General features: G+C 46.0%; 1 protein-coding gene and 1 long non-coding RNA gene across 3 annotated transcripts in view; one reads left to right on the top strand and one right to left on the bottom strand.

Moving 5' to 3' along the window:
• The window catches only part of LOC149854979 (uncharacterized), a 200,396-nt gene extending 186,919 nt beyond the window's left edge, over window positions 1–13,477 (bottom strand). Inside the window, exons 1-3 of one of the 2 annotated variants that reach the window (XR_016438667.1) lie at window positions 10,190–13,477; window positions 4,883–4,996; window positions 2,974–3,161 (exon numbers count right to left, since the gene is read on the bottom strand). This is a non-coding gene — a long non-coding RNA (uncharacterized LOC149854979). The remainder of the gene's footprint in view (window positions 1–2,973; window positions 3,162–4,882; window positions 4,997–10,189) is intronic. The other variant, XR_016438666.1, reaches the window with a different exon arrangement.
• Window positions 13,478–18,188: 4,711 nt separating this feature from the next.
• Window positions 18,189–20,119, top strand: part of FAM20C (FAM20C golgi associated secretory pathway kinase) — an 82,487-nt gene continuing 80,556 nt past the window's right edge. The window contains exon 1 of the mRNA XM_090023752.1: window positions 18,189–19,894. Coding sequence (XP_089879878.1) covers window positions 19,332–19,894 — 563 coding nt within the window. The 5' untranslated portion in view covers window positions 18,189–19,331. The remainder of the gene's footprint in view (window positions 19,895–20,119) is intronic.

Raw genomic sequence — 20,119 nt, forward strand, 5'->3', positions numbered from 1 at the left:
GCTCTTGGTTTTTTTTGAGTGTGTGAATCAAGAAGACTAAGTACAGTTCAGGTTCCAAATATCCTGAAAATGTGCCTATTTGGCCTGCAGGGCAAAATCTCTAACTGCTGATTCTGAAGTCAATGGACTTACACCACTGATACACTGGGCTCACAGCAGGCAACATCCCTGTGCACATTTGAGTCTGAAGCAGAGCAAAAGGAGAAAATCCTTTTCCAGATAGTTCTTTCTATGAAGCACTTTCTGATGCAATCGGCCCTGCTGTGCCCACTGCCCTTCCAAGCTTGCCCTTCCCACTCTCTCTCCTCTCACTCTCGTATTCATCCATTTGGGATTGGCTTTTGTTGTTGTTCTTTCCCCCTTCCAGATATTAGGCATCAGTAAATGTAGGATTAAGTTACTTTATGCAGTGCCTACCTCCCTCGTGCTGGCAGGGGTGTGCTCACAAGCCTAGCTAGCTTCTTGCTGCTGCAACGAATGCGTGGAAGAGAAAGTGCTGCTGCATAGGAACATGATCTCAATAAATTTCATAGAGGAAAGAGCATGCAAACTGCCAGTGTTTTCCCCTCGGGGCAGCCATTGCATACAGTGCTTTTAACCCTTCAAAGTCATTTTATAGCCATGTTGATGTCTCATCTCCATTACCCCTAAAGGGTCCTTTTATTCTTAAGAGAAAAAAAAAATCAGAGAGAGAGGGATTCTGGATCTGATGCAGGGATTCTGGATCCAGTGCTGGGATCAACTGGCCAGTCAAATCCCATTTCGCCACAGGTTTCTGATACAAAAAGCAGGTGCAAAATAGTGTGATTAAGTTCTCTGACATTTGTGCTGACTCCATAACATGTTCACCCTGGACTGCACTCATGCATCTGTTAGACGCTTGTGGCACATACTTTCCTAAACGGATGCTGAAGCCTTTCTGTGAACTGAGCTTCAGTGGGAACTGCACATTTGGAGTTGGACCACTAGTTGCAATGTCAATCCCCAAGTAGCAGGGTTGGGCTGTAGACACATGCTGGGATGAAGGAAGTGGGGAGAAGGTAGATATTTTCTGTTCTTTAGCCCAAAGAATCACTCTGTGGAGACCTTTGGCTGTTGTAGTGACTGTATGCTTTAGTCAGCTCTGTACAGACAGAAGACAGGGTGATCCAGGCCCTGACAGAGCTTATCCTGCTAGCTGTACTTCACCTCCTCTGCACCCCATGCCCACCCACACCTAATATACTATTGCTAGATGGAATTCCCTGATTTTGTTATCAAAAGCCTAACTGTTAGGGTCTTCACCCTTGGTAGCAGTGGCAGGAGAGTGGCGGCAGGGGTCGGGCTGGCTGCAGCAGTGCTACCATTCATATGCCCCATTCAAGGGGGCTCCTGGGTCTGGTTTTCTGGTTGCCCACCCCTCATTACACTACTGCTTACCATGACTGCAACACATACCTGAGCACTGTTCTGTCTGGGTCCGTAGTAGTAGAGAGATGGATAAAGAATATAAAACATCTAATTTGTACCAAGTTTTCCAGATGGCACTTTAGCAGCATGCAGTACAAGAGGTAGGAAGTAGCTTCTACTAGTATTGCATCTTTCATTATTTCCTTCTCCTTTGGGGCTAGGGACAGACATTCAAAAATCCTGAGCCTGAATTGATTCAACCTTTGCAGATTAGTCTCACCTGGCTAGGCTGAACTGGTTTATAACCATACAGACATTCCCTCTGGACTAAGCAAATGCAGGCAGATGTCAGAAGCCAGGGGGTGATACAGCAGCCCTCCCTTCCCTTTCATAGTGTTGAGCTGAAGTGGGGCATGGCCAGGCCCTGGAAGGACACTCTGGTTAGGGAGGGGTTCTCCTCCCTCTTGCTGCTCCTGACCAGGGAAGGAGCCAGCAGGGAGTTGCACAACACTTAGTTACACAGCAGGGAGTCACACAGGAAGTAACACAGCATTTAACACCCCATCAACAAAACAAACGCCTCTCTCTTTAGATCAAGCTCTTTGTAAACAGCTTTTTCCAAGGAAGGAAAGGAGGGATGTTACCAACCTGTCAATTAGCTCCAAAAAGCCCTAAGCAGACACTGTCCTGTCTGCCTGTGTCCTGTCTGCCTTACACAGACACCTCTCAGTGTTCGCTAGCATACCATATGCTGGCTAGTCCGTGCAGAGGGAGAGGGGAGGGGGACTCCCTGCTTGAGCAGGGAGTGGGAGGGAGGAGCAGGGGGAAGCCAAACAGAGGGGCACAGCCAGCCTGGCTCTGCAGCAGACAGCTCCACCCAGGGCTGCAAAGCATCTGGGATGCTGGGGGACTCTGGTTTAAGTTAAGCCAGGAAGGGGACTGGGACAGACATTGCAGAAACTGGCTTAAGCCAAATCAGTTAAGTTGAATGCTACATTCAACCAAGTTTATCTCAAACCAGTTTCAGCCATTTTCAAACTGGTTTATGTGCACTGAACATCTGTTCTGTTACAGATTTAAACTAGTTTCTGATCGCTTAAACCAGTTTATGTGTAATGTCTGTCCCAAGCCTAAGGGATCGCAAGGCATGTGAGAAAACAGAATTGAAAGTACAAAGCAAGTGTTTTCATTGGATTATATGCTCATATACAAATCACACTCAAAGCTGTTGTCTCTTATTCTTTGTTACTCCCCTCTTTCATTATTTTCTCCTTTTCTTTATTTTCAGTACTTCTTTAGAAGCATTTTTCTTTACTTCATATATTTGGTCTTTGTCTCTCTTTCCTTTTGCTCTTTCTCTGAAACTTGTCTATTTAATATTTCTTTCCCACTGCTTTTTGATATTTGTTCCTTTGTTTTAATTTACCCATCCTAATTTGCTACTTTCTGGTTTCCGCGTGTAGTTTTTTAATTGATTATTGACTTTATTATTTGTAGCACAGTAGCCACCAGGACCATCTTGCATTAGTAACAAAGCAGATTTAAAACAAAAATATGCATTTCCACTGGATTTTTTTATACTACCTGATTTATTTACTAGCCTGTTTCTCTTTGCTGGTTGAGATGTGTCCTGGTGGACTCAAATCAACTAGTGGATCCGCATTACAGGAAGTTCACAGAAGCTTTCAAAATCTTTGCTTTCATCAGGGCTTCATGAGGTAAGATGATCTAAACAGTTGTGCAAAGTATGAAGCATCTTCAAACCCCAAAGTCTGTAACACAAATGAGGATTTCTATTACTCCTACACTTAAGCTTACCATGTTGCAATATCAAGCTGTAAAGGCAAAAATGCATTAATAGTTTTGGGTGATGGATTCAGCAAGCTGGATCAGGCCTTCATTGGCTTCTTCAGACTTAACTACTCAGTACAAATGTCAAATCTACAGGAGCCATTTTTTCCTGCATCAGGATGCAGCGTGTGTTGATGCACAGAGAGGAAACTTCTGTAAATAAATGACCCTTCATAGATCAGCCTGTACCTGGTCTAACGGAGCGCTGGTAGGCCTTGAATTTTCTTAGCCATGGGTTTCACCCCTGCTTAAGAATTCATAGCTGATAGAAGGATCAAAATAGAAAAAAAAAAAAACACATCCATCTCTCAGGGGCTTTCATCTTTTTCAGGCCTTCTCCAACTACTGGTGAGTTTTTGTTTCTTAGCTTGTTTAAAAATATTGAATCTTTGAGCTTTGGGGCGGGGGGGGGGGGTTTCACAATATTCCCATGCCACGTTTCAGTTAGGGAAGACTTATATAAACAACACAAAGCAAATGTTTGCCATTACTTTCCAATCAACATGAGGGGAAATGGAGCAAATATTTGGTGCACAGAACTTGCCTTCTGGAGAGATGCCTACGTGACCTTATGCAGTGCTGTGCCAGCACACCTAATTGAGGCTAGGTACAGGCATTACACTTTTACTGATATAAGTGTTCATAAACTGGTCTATACCCCTAGTAGAACATAATTTTGGCATATGTTGACTGGTTTAAAAATGGCAGAACTTGGTTTAAGAGTTGCCCACCCCTTCCACCCCCCACCTAAGGGTGAACGTGTGTTCTGTTCACTACTGATCAAAGTTACGCCATTTACAGAAAGCCATGTAACTTAGATTGATTCCACCTCAGGCTTTTTGAATGTCTGTACCTAGCTTAAATGATCTAGCTCAAGTACTGGGAACACAGTTTGCTGTGCAGGGCTAACTGGCCTGACCAGGACATTATGCTAATGCAGCTATTTTATGCCATGTCATTTTGACTCCAAATGTGCCTCTCATGCAACTGTCACATCACCCCACTGGAAACTGCCTAAAAAGGCTCAGCAGTTTCAACCACTACCACTGGCCCATAGCATTATGGCTGAGCAGAAGCAAAGGCTCCAAAAGGACCCCAAAAGGGATATGCCTGCACTCGTCCTGTAGACACACCCAATAGTATCAGACTCTTTCAATACTAATGTTAATAATCCTATTGCAACCCAGACTCCAGACACCAAGGAAGGACTTACACAAGGCTGGGCTGCCCCAGCTAGACTGCTGCAAAATTTGAGTTTGTTATTGTGTGAAGCCACAGGTTCAGCCACCCTTTGGGTATGCAGGTTATGACTAAACTGCCATATAAAAAAATTGGCATTGCTCTTTGAGGTTGAAAAGAATTCTGAACATTTAACAAAAAGGAGGAAAGAGAGAGAAACAGGGAATTATAAAAGCCAACCTGCCGAACATTATTTAGCACTGACACATGCTTCTCAGATGAGCAGACATCCACATGCCATGTACTGTGTATCTGTAAATAAATCAGTGGTTAGGAGATAATACAACATTAAAGAGAGGTAGTTGGCTGCATGAGTCTGACGTCAGGAAGACAGCTGGGTAGATTTGCACCTGGTGAACTAACTAAATCAAGAGCTACATAAGTTTCATAAGCAGCAGCTTACTTTATCGGATGCAGAGAAGGGACTACAGGATGAGGCAGCACAGGCTTTACAGATCATCAGAACATGTTGCTGCACTCTGCAAAGTGCTTCTTCTAGCAGCTCTTTACATCAGGCCTGAAAAGTGAGCAGAAAAAGTGCAATGGGATGTGAAAAACTCTTCTTCTGAAGTGCCCTGCTCTCCAGACCAATGGAATGCCAATTTCTGTCAGCCCTCACACATGAGTGCAATGAAAGGAAAGAGAGATGCTTACCTTACCCTGTTGTATGTGCAAGAGCCATGCAGAATTCTGCTCACTACACTGCTTGCCTACAGGTAAAGGCCCAGCCACTTAGTTGGGAGTATAGTGAAGTCCAAAGCACTGTGTGCATTTCCCCTATGGAGCATGGAAGCCTGGGTACATTGCCTCAGGGGGAGGGGGCAACTTTACACTATTTACTGCAAGCTGAGTGCAAATTACTCAGTCTATACCAGAGGTAGCCAACCTGTAGCACATGTGTTATAAGGGGCAAAGGAAGCCATTTTGTGGAATGTGGCAAACTGGGCAAGAGACAGGCAGCACATTGGCACATAAGATAGGATGCAGAAAGCAGAGCAGCCAATCTAGTTGGAGAGGAGGGTTAGACTGGCACTTAGGTGCTAGGGACAGACATTCAAAAAGCCTGAGCCTAAATTGATTCAATCTTTGTAGGTTAGTTTAACCTGCAAAACTTGAATTGATCTGGAGGTGGATAGACATTCCCTTTTCATTCCAGAAATGCAGGCACATGCCTACAGTGGCTCAGGCTAGAAGCCAGGGACTGCTAGAGCAGCCCTCCCTTCCCTTCCATATTGCTGAGCTGAGGGGGGCGTGGCCAAGCCTCTGCAGGACACTCTGATTAGGGAGGGGTGTAAACTCCCCACCCTGCCTGCACTGTCTCATGCTTTTCCCCGCTGGCTGCTCAAGGGGCAGGAGTGTTGCCAGATCCCAGCCCTGGGCTAGCACTCTGAGGCAAAGCAGGGGTGGGCAGTGCATGCATCTGTTGGTGATACTGAAGTTTTCAACCTCCCTCTCCATGTCCTGTCTGCAAACCTGACAGGGCTGTAAACCCACCAAGGAGATAATAAAACCACAGTATTATCAACCCTTTAGCAAAACAAAAGCCTTTCTCATTAGTTCAAGCTCTTCTTAAGCAGCTTTTACCAAGGAAGAAATGGGGGGACATTTCCAGCTGACCTGTTGATTAGTTCCAAAAAGCTCTAAGTGGACACTGTTCTGTCTGCCTGTCCCTGTGAAATCGGAGACACACACATGGACACCTCTTAGCATTAGCTAACACAGCACACATGGGTGACTGGTGCCTCCTGAGTCGGAGGGGCACTTGCTCCCCCAGCAGCCAGTCACCCCTGTGCACCCCCTACACATTGCCACTGACAGCACATGTCTAGGGTCCATAGGGCTGGGGTCTGTGCTGTGGGAGACAGGAGGGTGGAGGGGGGACGGGGAATCACTGTTTGAGCAGTATGCAGTGAGGGAAGCTAGGCAGACCCTGCTGTGCCTGCAGTCTCCCCCAGAGCTCTGGCTAGGGAGGAGAGGGGCAGGGACAGCCTGTTTTCTGGAGTAGAAAACAACCTAGCCCAACCCAGCCCAGCAAAGCATCTGGGATGCTGGGGGACTCTTGTTTAACTTAAACCAAGAAGGGGTCTGGAATAGACATCGCATAAACTGGTTTGCCCCAAATCAGTTACATCTCATACTACTTTCAACCAGGTTTATCTTAAACCAGTTTCAATCATTTTGTAACTGGTTTATGTGCACTGAACTTATGTTCTGTTACAGGTTTAAACCAGTTTCTGATCACTTAAACCAGTTTATGTGTAATGTCTGTCCCTACCCAGGGAGGGTGTGGGGCTCATTGGTGACATGCCTGCTGAAAAGTTTGGCTTCCACCAGCCTATGCCATAAAGACAGACAAAGGAAACAAACATACAGCATGTCACTGCAGCCACTGTGTAATAAGAAACTTCTTGTGTCCTGGTCATCATTTTAGTTTTAGCAGAAGTAGTGTGAATTTGATCTGTAGCAATAGTACTCGCATGCCTTACAGTCATGCCTCCAAGATTTCAACTCAGATCTAGGTTGCAACACACTAGGCACTGATCTAGTTAAGTTTCCTTGAACTGCCTAAATATTTTTAAACATCCAAACACCTGCTGAACTACACTGTATCTTTTTGATATGTTTTCCAGTAAGAAAGAATAGAAATCAGAGCAGATAGCCATATGCAGAACATTAATTCAAAAGATAATGGGAAAAACTTTGCAAGGGGGAAATTCAATTCACCTTAACAACAAGGAAGCTGTTTTTTACAGTGACACCTGAAGCGCCCAATACTCCACTCCTGCAGAATTAACTTCTGCATACAATGGCCATGGTGTTTTGTCAGGAAATGAACGATTTTTGAGGGAGATTGGCCAACAAGTTACTTAGCCTTGGCCCCCAGGAGGATTTGTATCTCATCAGTGATCACAATGCCACTGACTCAGTGTTCCTGTTAAAACCAGTAAATCACCATAGTGATAAGGCATCTTGGGGGGGGGGGGGAACAGTCCCTTTTTGTCAAAGGTGACCCACCACATAGTTCTATTTACACTATAGCTTGCATTACACCTAGAGGACACAGAACAAAGCACAGCCTGATATTATCTCCTTTGGATTCATAATTTCCATGGAAACCTTTTTTCTTTTCTTTTTTTTTAGTTACCTATGATGAAAAAACCAAAGAGGGGAAAAGCATGCACTTGAACGCACTTTCACTTTGTATTTATAATGTTCCTGTTTGCTGCCTACCCGGCAGCAGTTATATCCTTGTTATACTTTATGGCAAGTATCCAAAAAATGTTTATCTTCCCACAAAAAAAGCGAGCAACTGCTTTCACTGCTGACACTAAGTCAGCTCCTGCCAAGGTGGTTAGATAAGGGGCATCTATACAGCCACTGCTTGGATATATCAGAGATCAAGACTTCCTTGTGCTAGGCATTGGTCAAAAGCATATTCAGATGCAAACCCTGCCCCAACTTGCTCACAACCTAAGGAGACAGATAGAGAACAGAGATTAAATGATGTGTCTAAAATCAGACAGAAAATCTAGGGTGGAGTCAGGAATCTGGTGCTGCAGGCATAAAACCAGTCCACTCCCCCCCCCCCCTTTATTATGGGCCAGCTTCAGCTATAAAAACCATGCAAATGTCTCATACTCAGCAAAGCAAATAATGTCTGTTGTTTCAGAGGGGGGAAAAAGGTGTATGAATTTAATGTTATAAAGACACAATGTTCTTCTACATGAATCAACATCCAAGGGAATAGGCACCCTTGGGATCTAGAATGTAGGTAACCCAGGGGAAAAATACTGTGGAGTTGGCTACACTAAGAATAAAACAGTTAACCTTTCAAAAATCACATCCCATTCACAGTGAGGTAGAACAATAGGCTTGAGCTCTGCACCTCCTCCCTTTAAAAGTCAATGGCAACGCTCCCATTATCGTCAATGAGAGCAGGGTCAGGCCACTAATGGGTACATGTTAACACAGGCTGTAATGGTTTAATTCTAAGATCAAAAGGGAATCTTTTCATACAAAAAAAAAGATTGTGCAGGCACGGATTAGAATTCTTGCCTGTAGCTGCCCTGGTTGGGTTACAATGCCATGAGGATCAGCCGATCAGAACAACACAAAGCAGGAGGCTGCAGGAAGGGCTAGGAGCAAATGTATTAGAACTCACACAGAGCGAATTCATTTGCCCAGGTTTGTTATTATCGCTGAATTATTTGTTTGGAGGGACTTGTGGGAGTTGCACATTTTTGCACTGTTAAAAACAGCGTTTCACTGGCACCTCTCCTTTAGAGTAATAAAGTGGGGGGAGTCATTTGTCCTTTGCAAAGAGCTGTGTTCAAAATTCTCTTTTCTATATGGACAACGAACCCTGTTGAGTGGCCTGTCCCTAGAGCAGATCAGAAAACAGAACACAAGCTGTGGGAATTACTTGTTTTTCATTAATGCTTCATTTTGATGAAAGTTTTCCTCCCCATTTCTATCTGTCTGTAATAACAGGTCTCCAGCAGGAGTGATTCTGTACCTCCACGTGGCTCCCATCCAGCAAAGCACTTACACCTATGCTCAGCCGTGAGCGTGCGAGTAGTCCCATTGAAGCTAGTGTTAAGTACATGTGGCTTTTCTGGAACCAGAACCCACATATGCACCCTGCGAGCCCAATCTTTGCTCATATGAATATTCACAGTGAACTTCTTTTAGGATTCTTCTATGCTTAAAGTTGAAAATAGGGATTCACATGTGCAGGGGCCAAAGTTCTTACACTAATATTAGCTTTTGTACAGTGCTTTCTTTTAGCAGAGTTCAAAGTGCTTTACCAAAGAGGTTAGTACCGGAGGTTAGTACCAAAGTGATTTGCTCAAGGCCACTCAACTGACAAGTAGCAGAGCCAGAGCCATGAATAGACTCCAAACTATTTATCCACCCAGCTGCACTGCTGGCTAAAGACCCTCCCACTGGTGTATCCCCCTGCCTCTATTCCAACTATAGTACTCTTGATACAATATATACATGTATTAAGACAGGATATCTGTTTCATGGTAGTAATAAGATTTTTTTTTTTATTCCCTCAGTGTTTATAACCTGACTGGAAGTTCAGTCAACTATATGAAAATAACTTAAGGAATCAAAACTCCCACCAAATCCACAGTTGCATCACTCCAAACCAAAATGTAGAGATTTTTCAATGCACAAACAAGTAGTGGGCATGTGCTTGCACATGCACACAAATATATTCTGATCTAGCATTTGGACATGCACTTTTCAGACATACCCTTTTCTGCTATAAAATGATGTAGCTTCACTGACTTCAATGAATCTGCAAAACAGTGCTGCCTGCAATTTACTGAACAACATTTTATATATTTAAGAGAGAGAGAGAGAGAGAAAGATTTATTCATACTCTGTTGTTTGAGTTAAGTGTATTTCAAGAAAGTCTGCAAGGAATGCAGTTGATTTGATCACATTTCTTATAGGAATCAATTTTATTATAGCAGGATGAAATTACAATCGCTCAAATTGTGCGTGCTATCATGCCATGCATGTCGAGATAATTTGTTTTGACTTAGTTTAAAATAATCATTTTTAGATAATAACACATTTTCCTAACAGTCAATTTTCAATATAACATCCTATTGCTTAAGAAGTGAATTTTTCAGACCCACCATAGCTTTATATCACATTCTTTCTACACAAGAATGAATAGAGAAAATGCACATACCTGAAGAGCCCAAATGAAATAGCTTTAGAAACAACAATAGGTATGTTCTTATATAAACAGGTAGGTCTTTGTTCTGATCAAGGTAAGAGCCGATTCTGGGGCTGATTGTCAGCCGGTGTTGTTAGATTCTGCTTCGCTGAAATCAATTTACACCAACTGGGGGGATCTAACCCCTTCACTTGCTGCTGTGACCGCTTCTTAGTAAGAAATAAACAGGCCAAACAGGCTCCATTTCATTGATTTGATCGGGAAAGTGGATTTTTGACATCCAGTTTTTCCATCCAGCTCCTACATTTGCACATGCAGCTTGGATGGTACAAAAAAATTAAAGAACACGCACATTCAAAATGAAAGGCCAGAGCCGGAAGATTTGGTCGCTGGAAATGAATCAAAGCCAGAGATGTGTTTTCATGATGGGCTCAAATGTGCTGGGTGCTGTGACACTTAAACAGGGCAGCCCAGCTTTGCTTACAACCATGAAAGCTGATCGCATGTCAGTCCCTTTCATTACTATTTAGCTCAGGCTTCCAGCTCAATGCACCTCCAATCAACCTTAGCAAAACCATTAGGGGAAAGGGATGACTAGCCAGGCAGCGTATTTGATGCTTTGGGAGATCTGGACATGATGGCAGAAAATATATACAGCATCTAACAAAAGTTCTGAACTGAAATGCAGTGGAAGCAATGCTGTGGGCACGTTTGCTTTGCCGTGAAGCCAATGAGAACTGCAGACTGTTGTGGCCAATCTCCCATAAATAAGCCAGGAGTTACGAATGAAAAATAGAAACAGTGATTTCTTTCTCTTAGTGGATGGTTCAAGCATATACCTTAAAAATGAAGGTTTGTTTCATAGCACCAGAGCCCAATTTGCAACCCTTGTTCCATGCCTATTACCTGCTGCTGGGGAGGTGGGGGGTGTTATAAGGCAGGACACAGGAAACAGATCCAGGATGTAGTAATGTAGCTTCATAAAAGGGAGCATAGATTAAGACTGAGCAGACAGATCCCGCTTTGAGGAGGGAGACAGTTCCCTCATCTGAAATAACAGAGGAGGAGACATCAGGCAAACAACTTTCAGCATGAGAAAATGCTTTGCCTGGAGTTGAGAGCCTACCAACAAAAAACAGTGTTGAAAGAAAAATGTGGGCAAGCCATAGCTTGCAGTCTTTGCCATCACGTTTGCCCTTTACATGCCATGCTTCTAAAACCAAATAGGCTAATGCGCATTAAAGCACACGTATAGACGTGCCCAGTATGTGGCTGGGCATAAACTGGGTTTCACTGGGTTCCCAAAATGAGTTCTTCCATTTAATGGCCATTGCTGTTCCTCAGCAAGGGAAGAAGGTAAATTAGAGAACAAATGTCTGCTCAATGTTATTAACAAAAAATGAACTATTAATTCCCGCTCAAAGAAAAGGGAGAAGGGATCCCTCTATGAAGATAAGACCTGACATATAGCTGAACTGTTATGTGAAACCAAGGTTAGGGTATTTAAAAAATGTATGTATTTAATGACCATATGCAAAACAATCTCACATGTGATTACAGTCATTTCATGTGAAATTCCAATAACACTCAAATTATACTTCAGAGGAGGCAGAAGACTGTTGACTTTGGTCCAATAGCCAAGAAATCAAAAGAAGTTAATAAAGGGATAATGGTGAGGGACTTCTGTTGTTTGAAATTATCTGCATTCAATAACTTATTAATGCCATGATATTCCATTAAGAGCTCATTATTTCCTTGTTTATGTGATGCTAGGAATTATCAGGGGTAATGTTTGTCCACCGTGCAACACAGCAGAAAATGAAAAGCTGCTGGCCCTGTACTTAAGTTCCATATGCAAGTTCGGAGTTCGGATAAGGGGAAATATTTGCATTTTTCTTCCAGTGCCCTATGTCTCAACGAATAAAAATGCACAACAAACAACCTCAAGTAATTGTTGAGCCCACTGAAACTGGGTCATTATACAAGTCTTTGAGTTCAGGTACACGGGGCTTGGGGCTAAACCTGTTGGGGCTAAACCTGGGGGCTAACCCTGTTTGATGTGCCAGTATGAGCTGCAGACAAGAAGCAACTGAAATCTTCAGTTTCTGTTAGTTCCATGTTCATTCAAACACTTTGAATGAAAATATAAGATTGTTACTTGCTCTATGAACCCACAGCAAGCTGTCAAGGGAGGAACTCCTTTAGACGTACCCAGTGGGTTTTAGAGATGAGACCAAAATCTGCAAAACCATTATTTGTATCTCTCCTCCTAGGCATGTGGATGGGGAATAGGTATGTAAAGGTGCTGCTTTCCCCACTGAGTTGGAACCTGCTGGGACCCATATCCTACATGGGGAGCGGAGAAGGAAAAATAGCCCACGCTGGGTAATGAATGCCCCAGTTTCATGTCCTTGGTTTCCCAACCAGAGAACAATGTTGATCATTAAGGCTAACTACAGACAGTCAAAAAGCTGGAGGATGAATTGAACCAATAAACAAGTGAACAGACATTCACTTTTGATTCTGGAAATGCAGCCACATGCCTGCAGTGGCCCAGGCCAGAAGCCAGGTGAGTATGCCTCCCTGCTTGGCTGGAGCAGACAGCTCCCCGCCTCACAGAGTGGGTAGGCTAGCTTTGGCCCAGGCTTTGTGGCGGAGGTGCAAAGCATTCTGGGATGCTGGGGGACTGTGAATTAACTTGAATCTGGAGGGGATCTGGGACAGAAGTTCAATAAACCATTTTAACCTAAATCAGTTAAGTCTGGTACTACATCCATCCAGGTTTATTTTAAACTGGTTTGGGCCATTCTGAAAGTGGTTTATGTGCACTGAACTTCTGTTGTGTTACAGATTTGGACTGGCTTCTGATCACTTATACTGGTTTATGTGTAATTTCCGTCCCTTGACAGATTCAGGGTCTAGAAGCCTGACCTAAGTAGTAAGGACAGGGACGGAAATCAGATTCCTTCAGTGCTGGAGTTAGAAAAGAGTAAGGGGAGAGAATAGCAACATGAAGGGATATAAAAAGCTGCCTCCCTGAAAGCAGAGGTTACGTTCCAGCCCTTCGTTGGTTGGTGAACATTGGCTGGTTGTTCTGCTTGCTCAGCTGTGGTGGTAGGTTACTCAGTATGGAAACACAAAGAACTCCTTGAGTTGTTTACATGTTTGATTACACGGAATAAGGACACTTTGGATTATAGCACCCTGTCATCGCAAATTGGAAAGTGTTTTGCCTGAGAAGCACTGAGCATTTTTCAAAGAGAAAATGAGCGCACCCTGCATCCATAGCCTTTCATAGAATCATAGAAAATTAGGGTTGGAAGGGACCTCAGGAGGTCATCTAGTCCAACCCTCTGCTCAAGCAGGACCATCCCCAACTACAGCATCCCAGCCAAGGCTTTGTCAAGCCAGGCTGTAAAAACCTCCAAGTTTGAAGATTCCACCACGTCTTTGGGTAACTTCTTCCAGTGCTGCACCACTCTCCTTGTGAGAAAGTTTTTTCCTAATACCCACCCTAAACCTCTGTTACTGCAACTTGAGACCATTGCTCCTTGTTCTGTCATCTGTCACCACTAAGAACAGTTTAGCTCCATCCTCTGTGGAGATATCCTTCAGGTAGTTACCAAATCCCCTCTCAGTCTTCTCTTCTCCAAACTAAATAAACCCAGTTCCCACAGCCTCTCCTCGTAAGTCATGTGCCGCAGCCCCCGAACCATCTTTGTTGTTCTCCGCTGGACTCTTTCCAACTTGTCCACATTCTTTCTGTTGTTGCGGCCCAAAACTGGACACAGTACTCCAAATGTGGCCTCACCAGTGGTGAACACAGCAGAATAATTACTTTCCTTGATCTGCTAGCAAAGCTCCTGCTGATACAGCCCAGTATGCTGTTAGCCTTCTTGGCAACCAGGGCACACTGTTGACTCATCTCCATCTTGTTGTCCACTGTAAACCCCAGGTCCTTTTCTGAAGAGCTGCTTCTTAGCCAGCTGGTCCCCAACCTGTATTAGTACATTGGATTTTTCCTTCCTAAAAGTGCAGGACTTTGTACCTGTCCTTGTTGAACCTCATGAGATTCCTTTTGGTCCAATCCTCCAAATTGTCTAGGTCACGCTGAATCCTAGCCCTACCCTCCAGCGTATCTACCCCCAGCTTGGGTCATCCACAAACCTGCTGAGGGCGCAATCCGTCCCATCTTCCAGATCATTAATGAAGATATTGAACAAAATCGGATGGAGCACCAACCCTTGAGGCACTCCATTTGATATCGGCTGCCAGCTAGACATTGAGCCATTGATTACTACCCACTGAGCTTGACAATCCAGCCAGCTTTCTATCCACCTTACAGTCCATTCATCCAAGCAACCCATACTTCCTCAGCTTGCTTGCAAGTATGGAGGCCTATGAATGGTGAGGTGTAGCACCAGGCAAATTAATGCCACCAACCAAGAGGAAGCAGCATGTTTCCTGAGAGCCACATGAGACTGAGAAGATTATTCTTTCAGAGAGTTTGGACAACACACATCCTTCTGCCTCCAAAAGAGTAGTACAGGGAAGCAATAGGACCTGCTCTTCCTGGTTCCTCACACCAGGATTCCCTGGCGTCCTTTACCCCACACGAGCACTGAAAGAAGCAGAGGATAAGAAACAGCCACGCACAATGCGCTTAAAGCATCCCGTGTCTCTGCTCTCATTCAGACACACATTAAACGTTAACACTCACATTTAATTAGGCATGCCAAGCTGAAAAGGCTGTTGTCCATTATAGCAAACCTCTTAAAGCAATTAGTGATAGATTTAGGGAGTTACTGCTCTGCCAAAAGCGCCAACAAAAGCTTTAGAGCAGGACATGTTGGTGCTAGTGGCAATACAGATCTACCGATCGATCCAATCCAGCAAGCACTAACACACGGGTGCACCTTAAGGCATGGGTGGTGTTCCACTGAAGGAGTAAGACTTGACATATATTTATGCTCACTGGAATTAGACTTTTACATTGTGGGGGGGGCAGTAGAGAGGCAGTAGCTAGTGCTAGGAGCCACAATCATGTGCTGCCTAATACCACCCCAAGACACCTCCATTCTATGCCCACATCTGTATTTAGAAATAGCAATGCAAGGTGACAGAAGAAATAAAGGAATTAAAACAACTCTACTTTATTAACATCCCTAGGTAGTATGGGGAATCAAAGGATTCCTAGAAAAGTTAACAAATCCTCTCTTTTTTTTTTCCCCCTCGACCTCAAAATGGCATCTTATCATCAAGAAGACATGTCAATGGAAAACCACAGCAGTTGTGAAGGACCGAGACAAGCCTTAGGGTGCTTCAAAATGCATTGTGTCTGGCTCATGCGGCCCTGGTGCCCTGAGAAACATTTGCAAGGGGTGAAAGTTGGAAGCCACTGGGGCACTGAAGACAGTTTCCATCTCTTGGTTTGTTATCAGGTTAGAGTATTTGGATGGTACTTCCAATAATTTTGGTCTAATGTAGGTCTTTCAGTATTTCCAGGTTCTGCTCTACCCTCACCCCCTTGTTACAGATATGTTTGTTCGCAACTTCATGGTTTTTCAAACTTTGAAATTCGCCATGGAGGTTTTTGCCCCATAGATGCACTATAAACTCACTGTGGGTCCCGGCACCACATGGGCAGTGAAAAACGTGTGTGTGGTGCATGTTATATGAAGTGCCAGCCACATGGGCTAGGGACACACATTACACATGAACTACTTTAAGTGATTAGAAACTGATTTAAACCGGTAACAGAACAGACATTCAGTGCACATAAACCAGTCAGTGCACATAAACCAGTTTCAAAAAGGCTGAAATTGGGTTGAGATAAACCTGGTTGAATGTAGTACCAGACTTTGGCTCAAACTGGTTTATGCAACGTCTGCCCCAGACCATGGTCTACTTCATAGGGTGATGGAACAGGTATGGTATATATGGGGAGAAAATGAACAAAATAGAGATTTCTGTGTTTCCCAACTCCTTTCTTGTTAAGTGAGCCTCAGGGGTGTTTCCTCATTTTAAAAAAAAATGATTTCTAGGTATTTTTGAGGCCTGCTATAGCTACATTTCAGACCTGATGTGGAAGTGCTATCTGAGGAGTCTATTAGAGCTGGTGCTAAAAGGGAAGAGGGAGGGATTTCGTCACTCCTCATGAGCTGGTATATGGTTATGTTTGTAAGAAAACCAAATCTTTGAAAGCCTGGGCAATGCTATTAAAAGCCTGAGGCATCTAAACTGCCTTAGCAATCTGTTCTTTTCCTCCCAGACTTCTTGTGATGCCTTATCTATGCCCTACTGTTCACAACTGGACCAGTTCGAAATGCAATTTTTCTTCATGCGGGACTCAGCCCTGTACAAGAACGTGAGCTCAAAACATACCTGTGTTGACTTGTGAGAAGGCGCTAGGGGTAAAGGGTTGAGTAGACCTAGGACTAAACAGAAATAAAGGCAAAAAGCATTGAATTGATCATCTTGAATCAATTAATTGAGCCTCACTGTACTTCTCCGTGGTGGGCCTAAAATATAACGCCCGGAAGTATAAGCGACTTGCCCAGATCTCCAAGCAAATCAGTGGGAGGATTCAGAAATCCCAATTCTCAGGCGATCTCGATAGCAGTTTTACCTTCAAGAACGGCAGCAAGAGCCCGGAATAATTGGTTGCGATTAGGTATGAACACGTGCCTAGGAACGCATATGCAAATAAGGACTTTTGTACTGTGAGGTCAGCTCCAAGCTGTATTTCAAGTGAAATACTGCAGAAGTGCAGCTTGCTTAATAGCAGTACAGCAACCTAAAGAGCTGTATGCGAACGCCTGCTCCACTTCTCTGAAGTATTCCCCGTCAGCAGACTGCTGGTTTCGCCCTGAGCCCGGCTGAAGTCAAAGGCCCGCCTGCTTTGGAGAGCTTAGACGGTAGGGCCCGCTCACCTCGATATTTTTAGAGCCATTTCTCACCTTGGCAAAGCAGATGTTCCCATTGTGAAAAATGACAGGAGGCCTTTAGAACAAAATGCTGCCTTTAACCTCGCTGAGGTTTGCTCTGAGGTTCAAGGAGAAGAGCTCAGTGATTTAACTGTGCTGTATCCAAGAACGTGATTCTTTCATAGCTCACGTGGCACGTAAATGTAAGTCGGTACATTCAGTGTCTGTGTAAAAGGCAGCAGGGGATGGGTATTTTATCTTATTAATCATACTCCAGAGTCAGACAGGTCCCTGGACAACTGTCAGGGGGCGCTGCCTTCCCCAAAAAAGGCGAAGAAAGAGAGCACTATTGTCCCCACTTCCCACATGGAAGACTGAGGCAAAGAGAGATTAAAGTGCCGTGTCTTTGCTCATGTATGAAGCTTCCAGTGGAGCCGGCAACTGGACCCAGAATCGAGTGTCAAAATCTCCTTCCCCCTTATTTAACTCAGCAGAGACAGCTTTCAGCGTCTCTCCTAGACGCAGGGTGCTCTTGAGCGTCTAATCTCATTTGCCATCAGACTATCTGGCCATCAAAGGGTAGCCCGTGCGGCTAATGTAACCGGAGGGAAGGATTATTACACTGCAGTCCACTGAAAGATGATTACAGTCCAGAGGACCTCAGATTAAAACTAAAGATTGGGGAGGAACAGAAGCGGAGCTGTACAGTTTGACCTTGTTCGGCAGAGGGGGGTGAGGGAAAGAAGTAGATTTGCTTTAGAAAATGCCGTCTCCCATCCAGACAATGACATAGCAGAATTCATGTTCCCGAGTCTAGGCAGCCAGACGGTACTAATACTTTGCAATGCTATTAGCATTTTTTTTTTTTTGCAAACCTTTGAGAAACAGACGCCCTCTCCTTGCCCCGCTTGGAGCTGCAGTAGAATGAGAGAGAGGGGAGGGTGGGGGGAAAGGAAAGGGCTTTTGGTTGAGGTTTTCCTGTTACTATCACTGTAGCGTTTATTTAGCCAATCTCTTAACTGTGACGTCTGGAAGGCTGGATTCATGGCTTGCTCATAATATTTAACACACCCACCGAAGGCTGGAGCTGCAGCGCTACTAGTCCAACCAGTCTCCAGCATTCAGTGGAGCTGAAAGGGGTTTTCACTGTGCACCTGCCAAAGATCTCTCTCTCCTCCCCCCCTCTGCTTGCTTTCTTTTCTCTTTCCCTTCCTTCCTTCCTTTCTCTTTTTAAAGGGCAGATCCCTAAGTGCCGGCAGCGATCAGAGACGGGAGCTCGCTTGCTAGGAAGAACCGCTGCCGATTTCTCCTGTTAGTTTCTCTCCTCTCCCTCCTTCCGAGCCCATCTCGCCGCGCTGCAGCAGTGCTACCCGGCAGTCCGGAAGCCAACGAGCCCAAGCCCTGGGCAGGCAATCCCAGGCAACCCCGCTCGGATACAGCAGCCACCTGGATGTGGTCCTAGGTGCCAGAGCCCAAGCCCGGGATGCGATGGATGAAGAAGCCGGAACCAGCCTGAGAAAACCCTTCTCCAGCCAGTGTTTATAAACAGTCTCGCAGAAGAGAGAGAAAGCAAGAGAGGGAGGGGGGGTCCCACTGCATCACTGCCTAAAGGATAGCAAGCAGCGTTTTCGACCCAGCCAGATCTGGTGGATGCTTTTTTGTTTTGTTTCGTTTGCCCTTCTTGTCTCGAAACCTTTTTTTTTTTTTTCCCTCTTAACGATGATGATGATTGTTTCACAGGTTTGACGAATGCGATGCCTCCTCGGCTATTTTTTGTTTAGCTCCATCAGATGCGCGCATCTCGTGTTGCAGCCCGAGCCCCCCTTGCCGCGCACTCCCGCGAGCCCCGTACCACCAGCACCCCATCCAGGTGCGAACAGATGGGTTTACAAATCATCGGCATGCCGTCGCCTGGGTTTTCCAACTGATCGGAAGCCCTCCAGCCCTCCCATACCTATCCATCTAGCTCTAATTATTGCTCTTCTTTCGGCTGAGCGCCGGGATTCAGCCCAGAGACATGAGGACCTATGGCTCTTAGCCTCTCCCGGGCTGGTGCCGTATTGACTCGGTCGCTCCTTGGTTGCGGTTGATCCCACCGGGAAAGAGAGCGGGGGGAGGGAGGGGAAAACACAAACCGAGCCGGCCGAAAGGAGAGGAAGGACTGAGCCTCGATAAGCTTTTTCTGTGAAAGAGCCCGGCGCCGCCCCCTCCCCCCAGCCACCTTGGCCATGAAGATGCTCCTGGTGCGCAAGTTCCGCGTGCTCATCCTGATGGTGTTCCTCGTCGCCTGCACCATGCACATCATGATCGACCTGCTGCCCAAGCTGGAGAGGCGGGCGGGCAAGGCGGGCTGCTCCTGCGCCCACGGCGCCGCCGAGGAGGCGGCGGGCTGGGGCAAGCCGCGGGCGCGGAGCGGCGCCGAGCCGGGCTGGCCCAGCAAGCACACGCTGCGGATCCTGCAGGACTTCAGCAGCGACCCCGGCTCCAACCTCAGCTCGCACTCGCTGGAGAAGGGCGCGGACAAGGGCGACGCCGCGAAGCGGCCGGAGCGCGACCGCAGCCGCAAGCCGCTCATCCGCGACGGCGAGCTCGGCACGCCGGCGCCGGGGCCGGGGCCGGGGCCGGGGCGGGCGGCGGGGCCGGGCCCGGGCCCGGGGCGCTCCCGCCTGGCCGCGCTCTTCCAGCACCCGCTCTACCAGGCGGCCGCGCCGGCGCTGGCGGACCACGACGTCCTGTTCAATGTCAACAGCGACATCCGCTTCAACCCCAAAGCGGCCGAGAACCAGGAGTGGTGAGTGCGCGCGTGGGAGTGGGAGCGCGCGCGCGCGGGGCGGCTGGAAACGGTGTCGCAGCCCCCGGGGACTGAAATAAGCCGGCCGCGTTGGGCCGGTGTCCGTAATTGTGTGCGTGCACACGTGCATAGGCACCCAGGCAAAGCCGCGCACGTGCACGCACCGACGCAGGTGTGCGTGTGTGGGTATGCACACATGCCCATGCGCACCCGCATGTGGACGCG

This window comes from Crocodylus siamensis, chromosome 12, assembly GCF_052110815.1.
Source record: "Crocodylus siamensis isolate JL-2025a chromosome 12, ASM5211081v1, whole genome shotgun sequence".
Lineage (NCBI taxonomy): Eukaryota > Metazoa > Chordata > Crocodylia > Crocodylidae > Crocodylus > Crocodylus siamensis.